Source organism: Abramis brama, assembly GCF_963993115.1.
Source record: "Abramis brama genome assembly, chromosome: 9".
Taxonomy (NCBI): Eukaryota; Metazoa; Chordata; class Actinopteri; order Cypriniformes; family Leuciscidae; genus Abramis; species Abramis brama.
In genome coordinates this window covers 27,998,929-28,022,088 of record NC_139971.1, presented here as the reverse complement: position 1 = coordinate 28,022,088, position 23,160 = coordinate 27,998,929, and the positions used below count along the sequence as shown (strand labels likewise).

The 23,160-nt window shown below is 36.7% G+C and overlaps 1 protein-coding gene across 1 annotated transcript; it reads left to right on the top strand.

Moving 5' to 3' along the window:
- The first annotated feature begins 587 nt into the window (after positions 1 to 587).
- Positions 588 to 7,510, top strand: LOC311089512 (uncharacterized protein). Its single transcript, XM_084124234.1, has 13 exons — positions 588 to 1,067; positions 1,164 to 1,250; positions 1,338 to 1,832; positions 1,947 to 2,027; positions 2,101 to 2,283; positions 2,375 to 2,979; positions 3,091 to 3,412; positions 3,608 to 4,412; positions 4,630 to 4,839; positions 4,939 to 5,237; positions 5,570 to 5,656; positions 5,765 to 5,932; positions 6,029 to 7,510. Exons 1-13 carry the CDS (start codon positions 918 to 920, stop codon positions 7,139 to 7,141), a joined length of 4,605 nt encoding a protein of 1,534 aa, XP_083980360.1. The 5' UTR covers positions 588 to 917; the 3' UTR covers positions 7,142 to 7,510.
- Positions 7,511 to 23,160: the final 15,650 nt, after the last annotated feature.

Genomic DNA, 23,160 nt, shown 5'->3' with positions numbered 1-23,160 from the left:
CCGAGGTAAGATTGCTCTATTAATATTTAATTAATAGTTTTTTCTTAAATAAACTTGTACATTGTGTTAGGTAAGACGTCGACGTTGTTGCTTTGTTTAGTCTGCTAACTAACTTAACGTTAGCTAAGAATGAATGAATGAATGAATGAATGAATGAAGGGAGTAACGTTAGCATTAGCTGAAACGTATTTTCGACAGAGAGAAACGAATGGTTTACATTGGTAACGTTACAACGTTGGTACAACAACTGATATTGTGTTCACTTTTAACACAGACAATGATTTAATATGAATTAATGAGTTTTGTATTGTATTCAGGTGTTGCACCTGTTATAACAGGAGACTTTGTGTTTACCAACTGATAATTTTGTGTTTACCAACTGATAATAATCTTAAAATGATTGTATTAAATTACTTCTATATCTGCTACTACTATGTATTAATATATTATACACTGAGGTACTATGTATTAATATATAATACACTGAGGTACTATGTATTAATATATAATACACTGAGGTACTATGTATTAATATATTATATGTATTACAGAAATATATAATACACTGAGGTACTATGTATTAATATATTATACACTGAGGTACTATGTATTAATATATAATACACTGAGGTACTATGTATTAATATATAATACACTGAGGTACTATGTATTAATATATTATATGTATTACAGAAATATATAATACACTGAGGTACTATGTATTAATATATTATACACTGAGGTACTATGTATTAATAAATTATACACTGAGGTACCATCTAATGCTATCTACATACAGGAGTTTTATAGTAGTTAGTTAAAACTAAACTACCCATGTTGATATGGTTAAACCATTTACTGAATAGTTACAAATTTAAAGTGAATAGTTACAATTTTATTTACTCTAGTAATAGAAGATGGCATCCAAACACAAAAAGCACAGGGCTATGAGCGAAGAGGAGTGGATGTCACGCCTGCGAAGGTTTGCTGCTGTAGGGGTCTGGCCTTCTGAGGCAGGAAACAGGCCGGCACCCCGCCAGAAAAAGTGGCATGACCTGTATCTGAAGGTAAATTTAGATAAAGTGTTATGTGTACAATAATAAAACATAAAGCTATGTCACATTCTTCACATTCTTATGATTCACTGCCAAACAATATTACAGATTGGAAAATGTCCAGTGCAGTTTAGGGGACAAATGCCTTTGTTTGGAGGGACACAGACATGTAGTTGTGGATTTCATATAGCAAAGGTATCCACAATCTTTTCCTAAAATTATGAAATGTTGGTGTTGTTGTCTCTATTATTAAATTTAATTTTCTTTTCTCTTAACCTGTAGCTGACACCAGGTCCCTCATCTGCATCATCTGTCGCTACAGCGGGTCAGACGGCAACACCTGCTCTCACGGCAACACCTGGTCTAACGGCAACATCTGGGCAGATGGCAACACCTGCTCTCACGGCAACACCTGCTCTCACGGCAACACCTGGTCTAACGGCAACATCTGGGCAGATGGCAACACCTGCTCTCACGGCAACACCTGCTCTAACGGCAACATCTGGGCAGATGGCAACACCTGCTCTCACGGCAACACCTGCTCTCACGGCAACATCTGGGCAGATGGCAACACCTGCTCTCACGGCAACATCTGGGCAGATGGCAACACCTGCTCTCACGGCAACATCTGGGCAGATGGCAACACCTGCTCTCACGGCAACACCTGCTCTCACGGCAACATCTGGGCAGATGGCAACACCTGCTCTCACGGCAACATCTGGGCAGATGGCAACACCTGCTCTCACAACCCGCAAGCCAACTTTGACTATGGCATCAGTAAGTAATGAGTATTTACTGATACTGATATTTAAATTTTTAGCATATTCAAATATATGCATTTTAATTTACAAGGCTCCACTTAAGATGACTTTTTAAAAAACATTTTTTCAGTTTATAAAGCCACGGTTCGGTGGGTCCCACGGTGCCGCTTTAAAGCCAAACTTAGATTTGGGCAGGAAGCATGCAACCAAGGTATTGTAAAGAGAATGACAGTTTGAATTTGATTTTACAATCATACAATAAAATCGTGGTTATATTCTCTCAGCCCATCAGTTGCACTTCCGACTCTTCTGCCATGTCCAGCACTGTCACAAGTGCCATGACAAGGAGGACACCATCGCCTGCCTGCAGTTCCAGGATGTTCATTCAGACTGTCTCTCCTCTGTCTATTCCTCCCTCTCCTGTGTCCACAACCACATCTTCGATACCATCGGTAGCTGCTAGAGCTGTGAGAAACTCTTAATTTAAGTGGTTTTCTTCACAATGACACTTCACTTCAAATAATCATCCTTCATTATTTGCCTTTTTTATTTTTAAAGGAAGTGTCAGCTGCCGCCTCCTTCACTGGTACCTCCTCTGCTCCTCTTGCCACTGCACCCTCTGGATCTGCCACTGCCACCCCTTTTTTTGTCAACTCTGCTGCTCCATCTGTGGTTGGTCGGTCAGCTCACCCCACTGCTGACATGGAGACTGCTCCTGGTTCAGAGCCTGGCTGGCTGCCTGCAAAGCTGATAGGGACCATACCACCTCAGGATCAGAAGTGGATTTCATCTGCTCTGTGGAGGAACCACCGGCTGCGCACTGACCTTAAGCTGTGGTATGATCCACCAGAGCCAGCGCTTATTTATCATCAGGCCCCCACTCCAGAGCATTTTTTTACACACCGGCTTCTCTTGTGGATGCCATACCACCTTTGGAAGGTCAGGCTGTGCTGTCCTGAGTGTGGAAAACAGCTCACAGGTTATGGAGCCCACAAGAGAGCCCGCCAGGTTTTGGATGTCGATAGGTACTACCTGATGATCACGGAGACCCTCTGGTGCAGTGCCACTGGTTGTAAGACGAGTTACATTTCCAGTAGCAAGACCATCTTGGACCAGCTGGATTTGGCACACAGAATGGAGTTCCGACTGATCCTGACACGAAGGTGAGTATACTGAAATTATTTAGCCTGTGTCACAAATGTTTGTCATTCAAACACATTAGAAATTAGCTTGTTTTAATGTTTGCCATTTTTTCACTTTGTTTCTTAATACAGATACGCTTGTGACATGCGTGTGATCCGTTTTCTGAGGGAGAGGACCTTGGGTAATAGCCCCAGCCGCTTGGTCAGGCAGGTGAGGGAAAATCACAGCGAGGAGTGGCTGAAGCGTGTTTGTCGCTACCTTGGCACATGCTCAGACTTTGTTGCCCAGCCAAGCCTGCTCCCTGTCCACGACCCTCCGAAGCCAGTGGCTATTCCTTCTCACAGGTGGATGCTGGCTGTTTATGGCCGAGACATCTTAAGCAGACTGGATCACATCAAAGCCAGCATAACTTCAACCTTTGGCAATATATTAAAAATGGATTCCACAAAAAAGGTCAATATTTTTTACTCTTACTACTGTAGAATCACACCTTACAAACAAAAGTCTAAAATACAACATTAGCATTAAAGACCTGTGAAAAATTTAATTATTGCTTTGTGTAAAAAACAGTATTATTTCAGTGTTTTACATATAAAATAAAAAGTTTATTTGGGCTTTAGGCACTCATTGTCTTTTGTGTTATCACAGATCACCAAGAAGCTATCAGGCTTTGCCAAGGGGACCGCCTTGTGGCTTACATCTGTGAGCAATGAGGTGGGCCAAATCCTCATCAGTGTCCTGACTGCTCAGGAGGGTCCTGCTCTTGACACCATGGCTGCTGATCTCATCCGCAGGTACAGCAATGCTGGTGTGGCTCCTCCTCGGCTTCTCTATGTGGATTGTGAATGTTGTCGGGAGGGCACTGGACAGACAAAACTCAAACAAAGATTTGGTGGGTGGCCAGACCTGGTTGTAAAGCTTGACATATACCACTACATGCGGCGACTGGCATCTGGGTGTACAAAGGATGCACATCCTCTGTACCCCATCTTCATGTCCAGACTGTCAAGCTGCATTTTTGAGTGGGACAGTGGAGATGTTAAGTTGCTGTGTCAAGCTAAGAGGGAACAGCTGAAAGGAGAAGGTGTTCCTGGGATCACTGAAAAATTAGTGGACCAGCAGATAACCAAGGAGGAACTGGGGTTGCACTGCAGGAGGCGGACAAGAGGGGAGCCGCAGACTATCATAATGATTGAACTGCTTCTCAATGAGCTCATGGGGGTAAAGGGCAGAGACCTTCTTGGTGTCCCTCTCTTGGACCACGAGAGGATGCAGCACATCTGGCAAACCCAGAAGAAGCACGTGAAGTGCATTCAAGATGAACCAGGTGTCCTTCTGTACACTGTAACTGGCACCACTACAAAGGGGGGCATTGTCTTGCCAAACTACAGATGTGCGAGAGGGTCCACATCACTTGAATCCTTCCACTTACATCTGAACAGGTTCATTCCAGGTCAGTAGGAATCATTTTTTATTCATCAGCAAGATGAGTACATATTTGGAGTTAAACATTTTATTATTATTAGTAGTAGTAGTAGCAGTAGTATTGTTATTGTTATCATTATAATTATTGTTATTATCCTGGGAACACTGACACAGTTAATGTCTGTCAATGAACCAAATACAACAAGTTAACCTAACAATATTGCTCATATTTGTACTGTCTTAAGGAACCAGTGCCAACAGCCTGAATTTCCAGCTGTACCTCCTGGAAGGCCTTAACAGATGGAATCAGGACCGTGAAGCTGCATCCCTGGCAGTCAAGCCTCCATCACTGCTCAGCTACTCAGGCGACCTTGTTCAATGTGTTAACAACTACAGTGTCAAGGTGCTTGGAAGGAAACTTGTCCCCTCTTTTCAGCCACCTGCGGTTTACACTGGTTAGTTTAAGCTTTCCATCATGAGGCTATTTTCTATAAAATAGAATTACCTTTTTATGAATTTTATGAAAAGTAAATTTTCCTTCTTGTCTGTCCCAGGGGAGCTAATAGGTATAGATTACCTATACCGCCAGACAGGGAGGGCCTTGCAGGATGTCCAACCTGACTCAGAGGAGACTGAGCAGATGCTGGAAGATGTAGGCACAGAGGAAGAGTTGGAAGATGAGGGCTTTGAAGATGCTGGTTTGGACCCAACCGTTGGGCTACTGGACCCATCCTCTGGTCCATCACCTGCCACCACCAGCTCAGCCGTCATTCCAACTCCCACCTCTCTCCAGGCTACTTCTGGACCTGCTGGACCTTCAGGGCCTGCATCTGTTGCACTTGAGCAACGACTGGTAATTATGCCTGTCACATTTTGTTTTTATCATACCGTGTACTGATAATTTAGACTTTTATTGTATTGTGATATTTATTATTATTGATGTGTAATAATAATAATAATAATAATAATCATTATTGTATAATAATAATTAGAAAATGTATTTGTATATCACTTTTACAAAACATTTTCAAATCACAAAAAAATACACAATGCAATCATGAAATAGACAGAGATGTAAGACAATGAATAGAAATCTGAAGAATACATAAATGAATAAAAGCATAATGCTCTAATTAAAATCCATTTTATAATAATGTGTTTTTAAAAGAGTATTACATTTTGCAGATTGTGAATGCTTGTACCGGCTCTGCTGCTGCTAGTCCCTCCTCTTCACTGCCATCACCCATCACCCCTGCAGCCCCACAACAACTGGCAAGTGTTTTGAGACATGTATCAGTGGCGTTATTGTCTTGCTTGTAATTGTATTATTTTGATACTTATTTGATTATTATTATTTATTTTTATTATTACATTTAACAGGTTTCAAATGAGGATACCACTGCACCCTTTGGCCCAACAGCTGTCCCCACCAGCCTAGCCTCTGCTCCTCCGTACTTTCCCATCGTCCCAGCCTCTCTTCCCACTACTACAACTACAAGTCCCTCTGGGACACCTGCCATGACTCCAGCAGCACCACAGCAAGAGCTGGTAGGTCTTTTGTGACATGTAAAAAGTGTGTAAGATGTGTTATTTTTCTGCCTGTGATGTTGTTATTTTATTTGTATATATTCATATATTTACCAGGCTGTTGATGAGCGCAGTATCCCAGGGATGGACAGAGTGGACAGCCTGGCAGAGTACTTGGTGGGACTGAGGAATGAAATTGGACAAACACTTAACTCCCAGCAGGCCAGTACCATCATAGCTCTGTGGCAGAACCTTCTACCATATGACCAGCAGCGTGTGACGTACTCTGCACGCTACCAGCCGCGCCTGGCAACCGGACGCTTCAGGTGCTCTAAAAAGAAACCTGAATTTACGCCAGGTGTGGAGAGCATGACACGTTGCGTCCTAGGATCGACAGGTTCCCCTGCCCAGTGGCCAGACTGTTGTCGTCTGGTAGAGTGCATTTTTGTTAAACTCTGTGACATCCATAAAAGTCCAAAAAAACAGGGTAAATATGCACTGACTAGATGGACTCTAATTCTCAGAGACTACAGCAAGATCAGACAGCTGGTCCTGGGTAATGGTGCAGTCATGCAGAGCTCTACTCTGCAGTTGTTTGATGTTAATCAAACAACTCTCATTCAGTGGCACAACAAGCGACTGAAGAGGCAGGAATGTAATATTCTGCTGCAAGGGGTCAACTTGCCTGCCTACATTCCTGTTGCTCCCGTACCTCTCCCACCAGTGCAGGTACGCCCCACTGCTGCACCACCACAGCCTGGCCCTCAACATCAGTACCACTTGCCTCAAAGTACAGCAGGACAAGCAGTGGTCAAGAGGAAGTCTGCAGCTCCGGCCCAACGCACAGATTCTCTGCAGTCTGTCTGCACAAGGTTGCCAGCTCAGAGCCAATTGTTCCCTCAGCAGACATCTCCACCTACCCCTGCCCCTTTGCCTACTGTCTCCGGCCCCAGCCCTGCCAGTGACCCTCTTGTGTATGTGTTTTCAACCCCACAAGCCTATGCATCCAAACGGATTACTCCTGCTGGCCCCCTTTCCTCACCACCACCTGCCCGGAGGACTTACAATCGGAAAGTTGATAAAAATAAATGCAGTCAGTGCCAACAGCCCCGCAACAAAGAAAGTGGCCACAGCCAGTATTATGGGTACATATACTGTCCCCAAAATGCTGGTATTACACTTGACCAGTGGATGGAGGAGATGCGGAGGAAGAGGGCAGATAAGAAATAAACTGTTCAATATTAATCCCACATAACAGGTCTGGCATTTCAAAAATAATTAACATAACAGAAATAACATACTGTATATTGCAGTTTTGTGAGCCATGTAAGGAGTGTTGATTTTGTCTTTTGTATATTTTTTACCAGTTGACCAGAATCTTCTACCTTTAGTACTTTTTTATTTGGTTTATTTATTTATTTATTTTATATTTGTGTTTTATATTTAATATTTAATTATTCAATTCATTTGTATCTGTGCCATGCTTACTGTGTGTATATTTTGTAATAAATTGTTAATATATTTAAACAGCAAGGCCTTTATTTATTGTCAACATTCACTCAGAGAAGACAATTACATTGTGGCAGTACTTTCAATTCTCATTTCTTTCATGTTTAAATTAGATTGTATTAATGAATTGGGTGTTTTTTTCTGAAGCAAATATGTAACATACATACATACATACAAACAACACATATGAATATAGTAATAACTTTTTATACATTTAAGTTGAAACATATGGTAATATTTCAGTTAGGGTTTTTGGTTAGAGATATTTCTATCTTTGTGTGTTTACTGCAATCATAATTTATCATCAGACATTTTGTCGTCTTTTATAAATCATTCTGTGAGCCTAAGTCAAAACATTATTATAATAATAATTATTATTATTATTATTATAGACCTATATATATAATATGTATAGTACGTTTCAAGGAACTCCATATTCATATAGGTAATAAATATAAACATGTATCCATACAATGAGAAAAACATTAATAAAATTAACATATGAAACATTTTAAATTCCAGTGAAATATCACTCGCTATCATAATATTATATCACAAAGGCATTGACCTTGGATTCACAATCACCGTAGAACGAATCAGATTTCAGATCGTTAATCGTTATATATATAAGTGCTTATTAATTTACAATTTACTTGATTTATCTTGACCTCTGATTTATCCATAATGTCAGCGTGATGTCAATGCTCCGTTTATTAATTTACTCAAAAAATAAATATAGTTCAGTTAGAAAAGAGAGTAATTTAAAAAAGATTTATTATATTCAATGGTGAAATGATAAAATAAATAATACATTTCAATAAACCACATATTCATATAATAAATACATTTTAACATGTATCCATACAATGAGAAATACGTTTTTTATAAAATAAGTGTTAAGGCATAAAAGCACATGAAATTTATTCATATGTGTTCATTCATTAAGAAAAGATTAGAAAAGATATTGGGTGATTTCAACCTTGTCCGAGGTGGGACTCGAACCGACGTCGTTCACGTCAGTGATTTTGCCCATGAAATATATAAAAAGGCAATTTTCTATAAAATATGAATACCAATCTACCAAGAATCACACAGCAGTGTGAAGGGTCGGTTTACCTTTTCCCTTTCCTTTAATTTTTTTCTTCAATTTTTCTCATTTTTCCTTCTCTTTTCCCTCTTTTTCCTTCTTCCCCTTCTTCCCCTTCTTCCCCTTCTTTTTCCTTCTCCCCTTCCTCAAACAGACTATTGTTCCCCAGCTTTAACGGGCCAGGCGGTCGGCTGATCTGGGCGGGTAAGCTCCCATCGCGGCTCGATGATTTTTTTTTATTTTTTATTATTATTATTATTATTATTATTTATTTCATTTGATTTAAATAGTCCAGGAAATGTATACTGTACACCAGTGGTCTCCAACATGGTGGGTGCCCAAGGGCACCTGCTAGCCCGCATGGAGTCGCCCGCCGTTCTATAAACAGCCTGAATTGTAATCTTTCATTTTCTTCTTTTTCATGATAATGACATAAAATGAGAAAATAACTATTGGTAACATTTCACATAACATTAAAACACAATAAAGCCGTTCAATAATTTAAACTATTTTCAATCTGCACGCACGTCGAGATGAGCTTCAGTTCTTCAGCATGATCTGCTATATTTGCCTTCTAATTTATTAAGTCCATGCAGGCAACCGGTGGATGAAACATCGATTAAAATTAAGATTACAATTTATACAAAACGAAATTCACTTTAAAGAAAGGCTTTTTACAAGAAAAAAAAAAGAAAAAGAAAAAAAGAAGATCTTTCTATTCATCAAAGAATCCAAAAAAAAAAAAAAAAAATGTTAAATAGCTAAATAGTTAAATAGTTATTATCATTGTTATTGATAATAACAATGAATGCTTTTTGACCATTATTCATATATCATATTAGAATGATTTCTGAAGGATCATGTGACACTGGAGACTGGAGTAATGATGCTGAAAATTCAGCTTTGATCACAGAAATAAATTATAATTATATATTCGTATTGAACCGTTATTGGATATCGGTTCCGTCCTGCCGACCAAAATGTAGATAGCAGTCGAACTAAACCTCAAATTAATTTATACCTCAAATTAAAACCCAGTGATGTCCGCAGATGGTGACAAAATAAAAACGGCATATACAGATTATGCCCTGTATATCATGAAGAAAAAATATGTTTATTTTGTGTTACATGATATACCTATTGGTGTTGCCTACCGTACCTCTGATATGAACAGTGCTAATTCAGGTTAAGAATACACTGTGACAGAGGCAAAAAAAAAAAAAAAAAAAAAATGAATTCAAGAAATAATTATTTAATTAATGCATTCAATTAATAATTACACAATACCACTGTTACCAGTCAAATTAAATCATCAAATGAAAATCCATCTTTGCAGTGCATAGGTGACACAGAAGTGGCAATCCGATCTGGCATTAATATATTCTCACTGCATTTACTATTGCGTAAATAAAGCTGTGAGATCGTTAAAATTAGAAATCAGGAAGAAAAAGAAAAGAAAAAAAAAAGAAGAAAAAAAAAATACTTTTAACAGATGTCCAAATAGAAACTGTTATTCAAAACTGTAATATTATATATCACAATACTGCTGTTTATAGCCTAGGCTAGGCTACTATATTTGAATCAAATAAATGCAGGCTGGGTGAGCAAGAGACCTATTTCAAGAACATTTAAAAATCCAACTGACACACACACACACACACACACAAGTTTCAAGTTTTGAAAAATCCAACAACAAACAGCAGGCTAATATTGTAAAATATTACAACAACTGAATTTAGAATTATATAGGATTATGTAACGGTTCACACAATTCACGGTTCGGTTCAATCGCTGTCTGTTGCACTGAGACTCTGGTATGGCTTTATTTTGAAATTCTCGTCAGCAAAATGGAGGGAAAACAAACAATATTGACAATATTGTTTATAAAATGTAACTCACAATGTTAATTTATTGTCAATTTAACTGTTCCGTTCCGTTCGCCTTACATACTTAATGATCGGGACGTGAACATTACGTCCGCCAATAGCAGCGCTTAGTAATCGTGACGTAGGCCGATGGCAGCTGCAAAGCAGAAGCATTTGTGGGAAATACCGACTGTTTTAACGAATAAACGTAGCATTTGTGTTTTTATCGTGTTTAGCACAACCATATATTTGATCGCGCGAGTATATCCAGCGTGAAAAATCGCAGCTTGAATTTCCAGTTACCGTCGAGGAGAAAGACAGGTCGAGTCTGCCCTATAAAAGGCCGTCGCGCGCTCCCACTACTTGTCGTTGAGGGCGAGCAGGCAGGCGCCACCCATTGATCGCCAGGCGGTCGGCTGATCTGGGCGGGTAAGCTCCCATCGCGGCTCGATGATTTTTTTTTATTTTTTATTATTATTATTATTATTATTATTTATTTCATTTGATTTAAATAGTCCAGGAAATGTATACTGTACACCAGTGGTCTCCAACATGGTGGGTGCCCAAGGGCACCTGCTAGCCCGCATGGAGTCGCCCGCCGTTCTATAAACAGCCTGAATTGTAATCTTTCATTTTCTTCTTTTTCATGATAATGACATAAAATGAGAAAATAACTATTGGTAACATTTCACATAACATTAAAACACAATAAAGCCGTTCAATAATTTAAACTATTTTCAATCTGCACGCACGTCGAGATGAGCTTCAGTTCTTCAGCATGATCTGCTATATTTGCCTTCTAATTTATTAAGTCCATGCAGGCAACCGGTGGATGAAACATCGATTAAAATTAAGATTACAATTTATACAAAACGAAATTCACTTTAAAGAAAGGCTTTTTACAAGAAAAAAAAAAGAAAAAGAAAAAAAGAAGATCTTTCTATTCATCAAAGAATCCTAAAAAAAAAAAAAATGTTAAATAGCTAAATAGTTAAATAGTTATTATCATTGTTATTGATAATAACAATGAATGCTTTTTGACCATTATTCATATATCATATTAGAATGATTTCTGAAGGATCATGTGACACTGGAGACTGGAGTAATGATGCTGAATATTCAGCTTTGATCACAGAAATAAATTATAATTATATATTCGTATTGAACCGTTATTGGATATCGGTTCCGTCCTGCCGACCAAAATGTAGATAGCAGTCGAACTAAACCTCAAATTAATTTATACCTCAAATTAAAACCCAGTGATGTCCGCAGATGGTGACAAAATAAAAACGGCATATACAGATTATGCCCTGTATATCATGAAGAAAAAATATGTTTATTTTGTGTTACATGATATACCTATTGGTGTTGCCTACCGTACCTCTGATATGAACAGTGCTAATTCAGGTTAAGAATACACTGTGACAGAGGCAAAAAAAAAAAAAAAAAAAAAATGAATTCAAGAAATAATTATTTAATTAATGCATTCAATTAATAATTACACAATACCACTGTTACCAGTCAAATTAAATCATCAAATGAAAATCCATCTTTGCAGTGCATAGGTGACACAGAAGTGGCAATCCGATCTGGCATTAATATATTCTCACTGCATTTACTATTGCGTAAATAAAGCTGTGAGATCGTTAAAATTAGAAATCAGGAAGAAAAAGAAAAGAAAAAAAAAAGAAGAAAAAAAAAATACTTTTAACAGATGTCCAAATAGAAACTGTTATTCAAAACTGTAATATTATATATCACAATACTGCTGTTTATAGCCTAGGCTAGGCTACTATATTTGAATCAAATAAATGCAGGCTGGGTGAGCATATAAGAGACCTATTTCAAGAACATTTAAAAATCCAACTGACACACACACACACACACACAAGTTTCAAGTTTTGAAAAATCCAACAACAAACAGCAGGCTAATATTGTAAAATATTACAACAACTGAATTTAGAATTATATAGGATTATGTAACGGTTCACACAATTCACGGTTCGGTTCAATCGCTGTCTGTTGCACTGAGACTCTGGTATGGCTTTATTTTGAAATTCTCGTCAGCAAAATGGAGGGAAAACAAACAATATTGACAATATTGTTTATAAAATGTAACTCACAATGTTAATTTATTGTCAATTTAACTGTTCCGTTCCGTTCGCCTTACATACTTAATGATCGGGACGTGAACATTACGTCCGCCAATAGCAGCGCTTAGTAATCGTGACGTAGGCCGATGGCAGCTGCAAAGCAGAAGCATTTGTGGGAAATACCGACTGTTTTAACGAATAAACGTAGCATTTGTGTTTTTATCGTGTTTAGCACAACCATATATTTGATCGCGCGAGTATATCCAGCGTGAAAAATCGCAGCTTGAATTTCCAGTTACCATCGAGGAGAAAGACAGGTCGAGTCTGCCCTATAAAAGGCCGTCGCGCACTCCCACTACTTGTCGTTGAGGGCGAGCAGGCAGGCGCCACCCATTGATCGCCAGGCGGTCGGCTGATCTGGGCGGGTAAGCTCCCATCGCGGCTCGATGATTTTTTTTTTTTTTTTATTATTATTATTATTATTTATTTCATTTGATTTAAATAGTCCAGGAAATGTATACTGTACACCAGTGGTCTCCAACATGGTGGGTGCCCAAGGGCACCTGCTAGCCCGCATGGAGTCTCCCGAGTCGCCCGCCGTTCTATAAACAGCCTGAATTGTAATCTTTCATTTTCTTCTTTTTCATGATAATGACATAAAATGAGAAAATAACTATTGGTAACATTTCACATAACATTAAAACACAATAAAGCCGTTCAATAATTTAAACTATTTTCAATCTGCACGCACGTCGAGATGAGCTTCAGTTCTTCAGCATGATCTGCTATATTTGCCTTCTAATTTATTAAGTCCATGCAGGCAACCGGTGGATGAAACATCGATTAAAATTAAGATTACAATTTATACAAAACGAAATTCACTTTAAAGAAAGGCTTTTTACAAGAAAAAAAAAAGAAAAAGAAAAAAAGAAGATCTTTCTATTCATCAAAGAATCCAAAAAAAAAAAAAAAAAATGTTAAATAGCTAAATAGTTAAATAGTTATTATCATTGTTATTGATAATAACAATGAATGCTTTTTGACCATTATTCATATATCATATTAGAATGATTTCTGAAGGATCATGTGACACTGGAGACTGGAGTAATGATGCTGAAAATTCAGCTTTGATCACAGAAATAAATTATAATTATATATTCGTATTGAACCGTTATTGGATATCGGTTCCGTCCTGCCGACCAAAATGTAGATAGCAGTCGAACTAAACCTCAAATTAATTTATACCTCAAATTAAAACCCAGTGATGTCCGCAGATGGTGACAAAATAAAAACGGCATATACAGATTATGCCCTGTATATCATGAAGAAAAAATATGTTTATTTTGTGTTACATGATAGCCTACCTATTGGTGTTGCCTACCGTACCTCTGATATGAACAGTGCTAATTCAGGTTAAGAATACACTGTGACAGAGGCAAAAAAAAAAAAAAAAAAAATGAATTCAAGAAATAATTATTTAATTAATGCATTCAATTAATAATTACACAATACCACTGTTACCAGTCAAATTAAATCATCAAATGAAAATCCATCTTTGCAGTGCATAGGTGACACAGAAGTGGCAATCCGATCTGGCATTAATATATTCTCACTGCATTTACTATTGCGTAAATAAAGCTGTGAGATCGTTAAAATTAGAAATCAGGAAGAAAAAGAAAAGAAAAAAAAAAGAAGAAAAAAAAAAACTTTTAACAGATGTCCAAATAGAAACTGTTATTCAAAACTGTAATATTATATATCACAATACTGCTGTTTATAGCCTAGGCTAGGCTACTATATTTGAATCAAATAAATGCAGGCTGGGTGAGCATATAAGAGACCTATTTCAAGAACATTTAAAAATCCAACTGACACACACACACACAAGTTTCAAGTTTTGAAAAATCCAACAACAAACAGCAGGCTAATATTGTAAAATATTACAACAACTGAATTTAGAATTATATCGGATTATGTAACGATTCACAATTCACGGTTCGGTTCAATCGCTGTCTGTTGCACTGAGACTCTGGTATGGCTTTATTTTGAAATTCTCGTCAGCAAAATAGAGGGAAAACAAACAATATTGACAATATTGTTTATAAAATGTAACTCACAATGTTAATTTATTGTCAATTTAACTGTTCCGTTCCGTTCGCCTTACATAGGCTACTTAATGATCGGGACGTAAACATTACGTCCGCCAATAGCAGCGTTTAGTAATCGTGACGTAGGCCGATGGCAGCTGCAAAGCAGAAGCATTTGTGGGAATGCATTGACCCCTTGTCAAACACAAATCTTCCTACGCGCTCATCAGATACAGTATCAGAAAGTCCTGTTTCACCAAATCTTCATCTTCACGTAGAAACTTTGTCAAACTAATTTTCTGGAGTGGATAGTGAAGGTCTTCATCTGTTGAAGCTTGTTAACTGTTCATCTGTTGCTGTTCTTGTTGGTGTTACACACATCACTCTAAATGTTTTCAGGAGTTTTTGAAGTAGCCATTGTAACACTAGAGTTTTACTTACTATCCTAAATCTTATTTAAATACCAAATTCAGGAGCTGTAGGTGAGAAACAACCAGGGTTGTAATGCTCTAAGGATGTGACACCTTCAGTAGTCATAAAACATCACACTTAGTGAGATTAACCAGTTTTTTCTTCAAACAAAAGTGATTACAGTAATTTGCAGGTAAATCGTTGTACTCTGATGCACTGTATTTTGTTTTACACCATAGTTTGTGAAGGTCTCTGATAGACAGATGTCTTCATACCTTTGTTTTACGGTGTTTTTAAAAACACTACATAGATGTTTTATTAGATTAAATATTTAAGAGTTCCTTGTGCTGCATTCTATATCCACATACCACCCCAAAATTCATGGGAGCACTGTCTTATTTGAACAAAGAGAAGTCGAGAACACCTAGAGCTCACTAAAATTACAGCAGATTAGAGGAAACAGTTGTTTTTCAAAGTGTAAGGAAGACACACACACACACACACACACACACGGTTAACAGTTTGTTTCAGGAAAAGTGCACACAAAATCAAAGTACCATAAAAATAATAATAATAATAATAATAAAAATGTCTCCAAACTGTTACATGCTACAATTAAACTTTGAAGCAATGGAACTTTGGAAGAATGAAACGCACCACAGTGAAAAATGTTGTGCCTTGTGTGAACTTTGATGAGGCCAAGAACACTAGCACTGTTAAACATGCGTGACAATAACTGCTCCAATTCAACTCTGATGTGACTGAGCTTGTTTCACATATAACTATAAATTATCACAGTAATAAACAGTTCACTTGCATTTGCTAGCTAACTATTGAAATTTACGATATACTAAACATTTTGGTACTCTTCTGTGAACAAAAACTGCAGGTTTTCATTAAAAAAAGGAGAACAATATATTAAGACATAAAACACACCATCTGTTTTCTGGATCAAACCTAAAAGACAGACGGCTAAAACACTGGTGTCAAAGTATTGGCATGGACAGAAACATTGCACCTTTCACTTAAAATTACTACTTATCAACTTAGTTCATTTACTTAACAGTTAGTTAGAGACAAACACAAAAGAACTGTGTATCTATGACTGTGCGGTGAAACGCAAAGTGTAATAGTTGGAAAAGTTTGAAGTGTAATGGTTGAATAGGTAACAGAAAAACAGCATAACTCACTTTTCATGTTGGTTAATTGTGTCTTGCGATCCCACAGCGTAGATAGACCAGAAAGATGTTCTAAAATAAATTTCATTTGTTTAGTCTCAAGCAGTGTCATGTAGAAGGACTGTCATTTAATTCTCAAAATGTAGTAGTTGTTCATGTTTTCATTATTCCTATGAACATGTTTGACCACGCTCAGAGAGTAGTCTTTACAAACTGAACAAAACCGAGAAACTAAATGTAAAGCGGGTCATCGATTAGGGGAAAAAATATCATTTTACATACTGGATCGACATAAACTTTCACAATAGACCAGGAGAGAGGATTTCTGTATTCTTCATGGCTAATTGTCTTTTTTTCCTATATGCCTTACACTCTTTCGTAATAAATTGACCTCTTGAATTTACTTTTGTGCACACATAAATCCTGTATAACGAATATGTTTGAATTTTATTCATAGTCTTTACAAGGACATGTAACTTTATAGTTCTTAATGAGTTTGCATTACAACTGTGTGGCATAGTTCCTCTAACAAATCTGACAGAAGAGCACAAAATGTACAAAGATTTTAAGCACATATAGTAGCCTACCTTTATTTGAGTCAAAGAAGATGGTGATAACAATTGAAAACAAACTATAATCTTTAATGTTAAGCGGGGCGTTAACAATTCTGTGGACGTTAAACAACTTAATATAATATTAAGTATAATGTAATATGTGTAGAGTGTAAAAAAGAAATGTCCAGTTTACTTTATCAAACGCTTTTTCAGCATCAAGTGATACAATTATAGTTTTTGTTTGTTTTTGTTGGGCAATATTAATTAAGTTGAATAATCTGCGTACATTATCTGAGGCATTCCTTTGTTTAATAAAACCTGTTTGATCATGGTGAATTAACATCGGGATAACTGTTTCTATTCTAGTAGCTAATACTTTGGTGATGATTTTTAAATCTGTGTTTATTAATGAGAGAGGTCGGTAACTAGAAGGGTGCATTGGATCTTTGTTTGGTTTTAGCAGAAGTGTCATAGCTGCCGTGTTCATGTGTGTTGGTATTGTTGATGTGGTTTTAATTTCTTTGATAACTTTGACGAATAACAGAGATAGAATTGGCCAGAAGTGTCTATAAAATTCAGCTGGTAGTCCATCAGGTCCGGGTGATTTGTTATTTGGTATTTTGTCTAATGCTTTATGGAGCTCATCATTAGTGAATGGTACATCTAATGCATTTGCCTGCTCTTTTGACATTGTTGGTAGTTTTAATTTTTTCAGAAAATGTTCTATTTCTTTTTCATCTGGATTGTGATCTGATGAATATAAGTTTTGGTAAAAAGTTCGGAATACATGATTAATTTCTTGTGGGTTCTGGGTTATTCTGTCTGATTCATTGTATATGGATGGAATAATTGCTTTTTCTTGTTTACGCTTTAGTTGATTTGCTAAATATTTGCCCATTTTGTTAGAATATTGATATTGTTTATATTTGAGTCGTTGGATAATAAACTGTGTTTTTTGGTTAATGATGCTATCGAGTTCAGCTTTAAGACAGTTTAGTTCGCATTGTATTTCCTCACTAGGATCGGTAGTATAGGTATCTGTGAGAAGTTTAATTCTCTGTTCTAAGTTATTTTCCAGCTCTTGTTGTTTTTTTTTCCTGTATGTTGAATATGATATTATTTTTCCTGTAATTACTGCTTTGCCTGTTTCCCATAATAATGATGGAGAAATCCCTGGAGAGTCATTCATTTCCAGAAAGAAAGCCCATTCTTTCCTAATGAAACAGTCAAAGTCGGAGTCGTGGAGTAATGAGGTATTGAAATTGGTATTGCGTTTGATAAAGTAAACTGGACATTTCTTTTTTACACTCTACACAGATTTGGCTTTGGAGAGTCATTCATCCATTGGATAAAAATATTATATTCTTCACCTAGGGCCACAATAACAACAAACGGGATCACATCACAAAATTTCACACTTCACAGAGGGACCAGACAAGGATGCCCACTTTCTCCCTCTTTATTTGCCATATTTATAGAACCACTTGCAGCAGCAATACGACAAAACAATAATATCAGAGGAATACAAAACATCAATACACAACATAAAATCTGTCTTTATGCGGATGATTTATTGTTATGTTTGCAAAACCCTTCGAAATCACTGAAAGAAACCTTTAAAATTATTAATAATTTTTCAAAAATTTCTGATTATACAATAAACTGGAATAAATCAACAATACTACCACTTTCAGAGGATGCCTGGGATTCCACAGCTCATGATTCTTCTCTCCCACTCCGCACCGGCAACATTACATACTTGGGTGTCAACATTTCATCCAGACTGTCAGAGTTGTTCAATCTTAACTATACTCCACTGTTAAAAAAAATAGGAGATGATTTAAAACGCTGGACTAACCTACCACTATCACTTGTCGGGCGCATTGCTACAGTTAAAATGAAAACTTTACCACAAGTCAACTATCTGTTCTCAATGCTTCCAACAACTCCCAGCGATAAATGGTTCAAATCACTTGATTCATTAATCTCTCAGTTCTATTGGAAAAACAAAACATCCAAAATATCACTAGAAAAATTACAGAAGACAAAATCACAAGGTGGCCTGGAAGCTCCAAATTTTCAATATTACTTTTTAGCAAACCAGCTACAATATTTGTATAAATGGATCCATAATAAAAATCAAAATTATTCATGGATGGAATTGGAACAAAATCAATGTAAAAATACTTCAGTTTCAGATCTCGCCTTCCTACCAAAATCAATTAAAAAAATGCACTACTTTAATAATGTTACAATTGCATCAACTCTGACAGCCTGGTGGAAAGTAAATAAAATTAATAACTCATCACTAACATCATGTAGACACACCCCCATCTGGTTCAACCCTGACTTTCAACTATGCAATAAACCTATACATTTTCCATCCTGGAAACAAAAAGGAATTACGCATCTCCATCACTTATTTGAAAATAATAAATTTGTATCATTCCAAACGCTAATCCAGAGATACGGTCTTGGGGGAGAACAGTTTCTACAATACCAACAAATTAAATCCATAGTTAAATCCAAGATCAACATAATTAATAACCCACTTAATCCCTCTAAGTTAATGGAAGATATAATGAAAATTACTAACACCAACAAACTAATATCCAAACTACATAAACTTATATTAAATAATGATACAACAATTATAATACCCATGAACAAATGGGAAAATGATTTAGCCTTATTATCCCCCAACACCGACCTCTGGAAGGAAGTCTGTAACAATATTTTTTCAATGACTAACAATACTAACCTCCAGCTCATACAGTTTAAGATTATACACAGGATCCACATCACTGAAAAAAAGATGTTTATAATGGGCTTGAGGGACACAGACATTTGTTCACAGTGCACAATGGGGAGCACAGATGACTATCTTCATGCCCTATGGACCTGTCAATCAGTTTACTCATTTTGGATATCAGTGACCACAAAACTCTCTGTTATCATGGGTTGTGGAATCCCTCCATCTCCGTCACTTTGTTTACTCAATAACTATATGGAAGTTGATCATCTCCCAATTAAATACAAAAATCCACTCCTCATTTCTCTAACTATCGCCAAGAAAGTAATTTTGCAAAACTGGAAGTCCAAAAACTGTATAAATATCAATCACTGGACTAATCTTCTTATAGAATACATCACATTAGAAAAAATAACATACACTAACAAGAATATTCTATCTACATTTCTTGATATCTGGAAGCCATTCCTAACTCATCTTCATATAATTCAGCAACCTGTAACCGGATCCACGCACTCCCCCAATATATGTGTGTAGATATATATGATGTTCAATAAGCTATACTTTTCTTTTATTTAAATCTGCATATTATTGCTATTACTAATTATTTCCATTTGTGATGGTGGTATTAGGAATAGTGATTTTGGTAATATTATAATATAATTATTAGTCAGTCCTCTCTTTATTATATAAATAACAAAATGTTAAGTATAAATATTAAATTATTATATATATATAGAGATATTTTAATAATATAAACCGTCTGGGTTGGGCGTCTGTTCTAGGTGCTGTTGGTGGGTCCGATTGGCATGCCCTGTTGTCATGGTCATTGTAGTCTCAGTGGTCTAATTGACCCTTCCCCTTTCACTGCCTCCGGCCAAATCCCTCCCTCATGTAAAATAATTTGGATTGATACCTGGGTTGGATATGGTGTCTCTGGCTGGGTAGCTAACCAGTGCACACCATGGTCCTAGCCATGGAGGAAAACAAAAAACAAAAAAACAATTGGGACAAGAGGGCCAACCACTAATAACATTTGGTTATGTCAGGTCACAACCAGACTAAGGGAGCTTGGTATGGTGGTGCCTGATATGGTGCCCCAGCATACTTATTGGAGGAAGACTCAATGGAGCATAGAGGATTAATTGCTGTGGCCGGGTGTCACTGGTGGCGGTGGGGGGGGGGGGGGGGAGGGGATTGGATTGTCGGATCAAGGAGAGGTGTCTATGTCGGGGGGACATGCTGGTTGTGCTCACTGGCAGTTGTGGATCAGCCCCTGACCTAGAGTTTAGAGCAAATATACAATAACTTATGGACTGATCTTAATGTATTGTTATTGTTATTATTATTACTGTCACTAATACTATCATTACTATTTACTATTTATTTATTTTTAATATATATATATATATATATATATATTTTTTTTATAAATCACTAAAACTAACACTATTACTATTGTTATGATTATTATTATCATCGATAATAATAACACCACTAATATTGATATATTATTATTGATTATAAATATCAACAATGAGATTGAGCTGTCTTTTTTTTTTTTCTCTCTTTTTCTTTCGTTGTTGTTATTCTGTTTCTGTTCCTCCCTCGCTTCTGTATTTATGTCAATGATTTCTTACCTTGTATATGTTACTGTTTTGTTAATCTGCAATAAAAAAAAAAAATAAAATAAAAAAATAAAATAAAAAAAAAGTATAATGTAATATAATATGAAATACTGGTTTGTCAAAAAGAGAAAGTTCAGTCATATATTTAAAAAGCCTCTTAAATGAAAGGCCTGCGTTTATCACACACGTTTTCCCATGTGCGGAATAGCATGAACTTACATCGGTTTGTCTTCGCCTAAAACAAAACACAGACCAACAAACAAAGAAATGTGAACAGTGTCATCTCAACAAGATGACTAATCTAGAGGTGTAATAAAAAGTCATTTGCAAAACCATACTTACAAACGTGTAACAAACTTACAAATTGCTCATCATTTGAGTTTTCTATATTCTGTATGCATCATAAACATTTTTTGTATGGCCTAACTTATTTTCTTAGTGATTTGGGGTCTTAATTTACATGGTGATTTCTTCACACATCATTTTTTTATTTTATCTGCAGGTTTTACCAGAGTGTGGCACTTTGTTTACCAGCCACAAACGTTAATGAATGTGCAGCTCTCAGTGCAATAGTCAGATGTGATTCAGTTGTAACAGATTAAGTGTAAAACAGAATAACTTACTTTTTGTGCTGATGCTTCATGTGGCCCCACATCAGATAGCTGTAAAGTTACACTTAAAAATATCAACTTAGTCAAACACTCTCAAGCAGAAAGACTATCACTCAAATTCTTAATTTACATTTATTCCTATAAACACCGAATGTTGACAGTTCTCAAAGGAGAGTCCCACAAACAAAATAGTGCTATCTGATAAAACAACACTTACAAGACAAAATTAACAAACTTTGCTCATTGCTCACGAATGGATTTTGTGTATTTATTATAAATGTTACTTTTCAATGTATGCTGTGCCCTCTTTTCTTACTGATTTGGTCTTTTTAAATTTACAGGTGTTTTGGACACACATACAGTAACTCCTGTATAAATATGTTTGAAAGTTATTCAAGAGTGTGAACACTTTGCACCAGAGTGGTGTGACACACCCCTGCCAGAATATGTTGGCGTGTAAAAATACACACAAAGAGTTTAGCACAACTATTCACACACACACACACACACACACACAAATATCTAACTATATATTGTGTCGCTTTGATTGACCCCCAAAAACGGGTGATATCAAGGTTCAAAGAAGATGGTAATAGTCTAAACATCCTAAGCTCATCTCTTTAATTTTGTGCTGGATGTTGAAGGGCTAGTGACTTCCATGATATTTTCTAGCATGAAGCTTGGTCTGGATCACTCAACACAAAGTTTTGTGTTCTGACCACACGAAGATTACACTAAGATTAGATTTCTTGAGTATTGCATGTTTGCACTGTACCCGAAACTTAAGCGTCAACATGTATCCCTTGTGGTTGTTACACACACACACACACACACACACAGGTATAATTTGAAATGTAGGCTTGTCAAAAGAAAAAAAGGCATTACTTTACAGTACAAGGTTACTCATGTGAGGAAACTGCTCGGCTACAGTACTAATAAAAGAAACAGAGGGAAACAGATACAGATGTTCTAGAAAAAACGACACCTTTTCTTGTTGAGAAGAATATAGCACGGGATGTGTGGGTAATTAGGCCTCTTTGGCTTGATGAACGTGTCTGATTCTTTGTCTTAGGCATTAACATAAAACCTAAAGTTCAGGTACTACTGAGGTACACACACACACACACACACACACACACACACACACACACAGTTGTTCTTAAAAGAACATTTATCACTCTACAGATAAGGCGTTGTCGGGAAAATTCGTTTCGTGTACCTACCCCGAAGTGATAAAATAAAATTCTGTATCAAAATGTATAAGGAAAGACCAGTACTTTGTTTAGGCTTGGTTTGTAGGGAATTAAAAACCTGTGCACATATATTCAAACGCACATAACTATAGAACCAATTCTTAATGCGCATGTGAACGCCATCAGCATTTCTCACAGGTTCGCGTTTAAAGTCTGTGTAGAGAGAATGGTGTCGTCTTAGCGGCCCCTAATTTAATAACAAATGATCGTTGCGACGGAAG

What these genes read in the sequence shown, in the direction of transcription:
- LOC311089512 (XM_084124234.1), top strand. Translation starts at nt 918, where the DNA reads ATGGCATCCAAACACAAAAAGCACAGGGCTATGAGCGAAGAGGAGTGG. An exon ending in GCAGGAAGCATGCAACCAAG is followed by an intron (nt 2,028 to 2,100) that starts GTATTGTAAAGA and finishes ATATTCTCTCAG; the next exon opens with CCCATCAGTTGCACTTCCGA. An exon ending in CTGCAGCCCCACAACAACTG is followed by an intron (nt 5,657 to 5,764) that starts GCAAGTGTTTTG and finishes TACATTTAACAG; the next exon opens with GTTTCAAATGAGGATACCAC.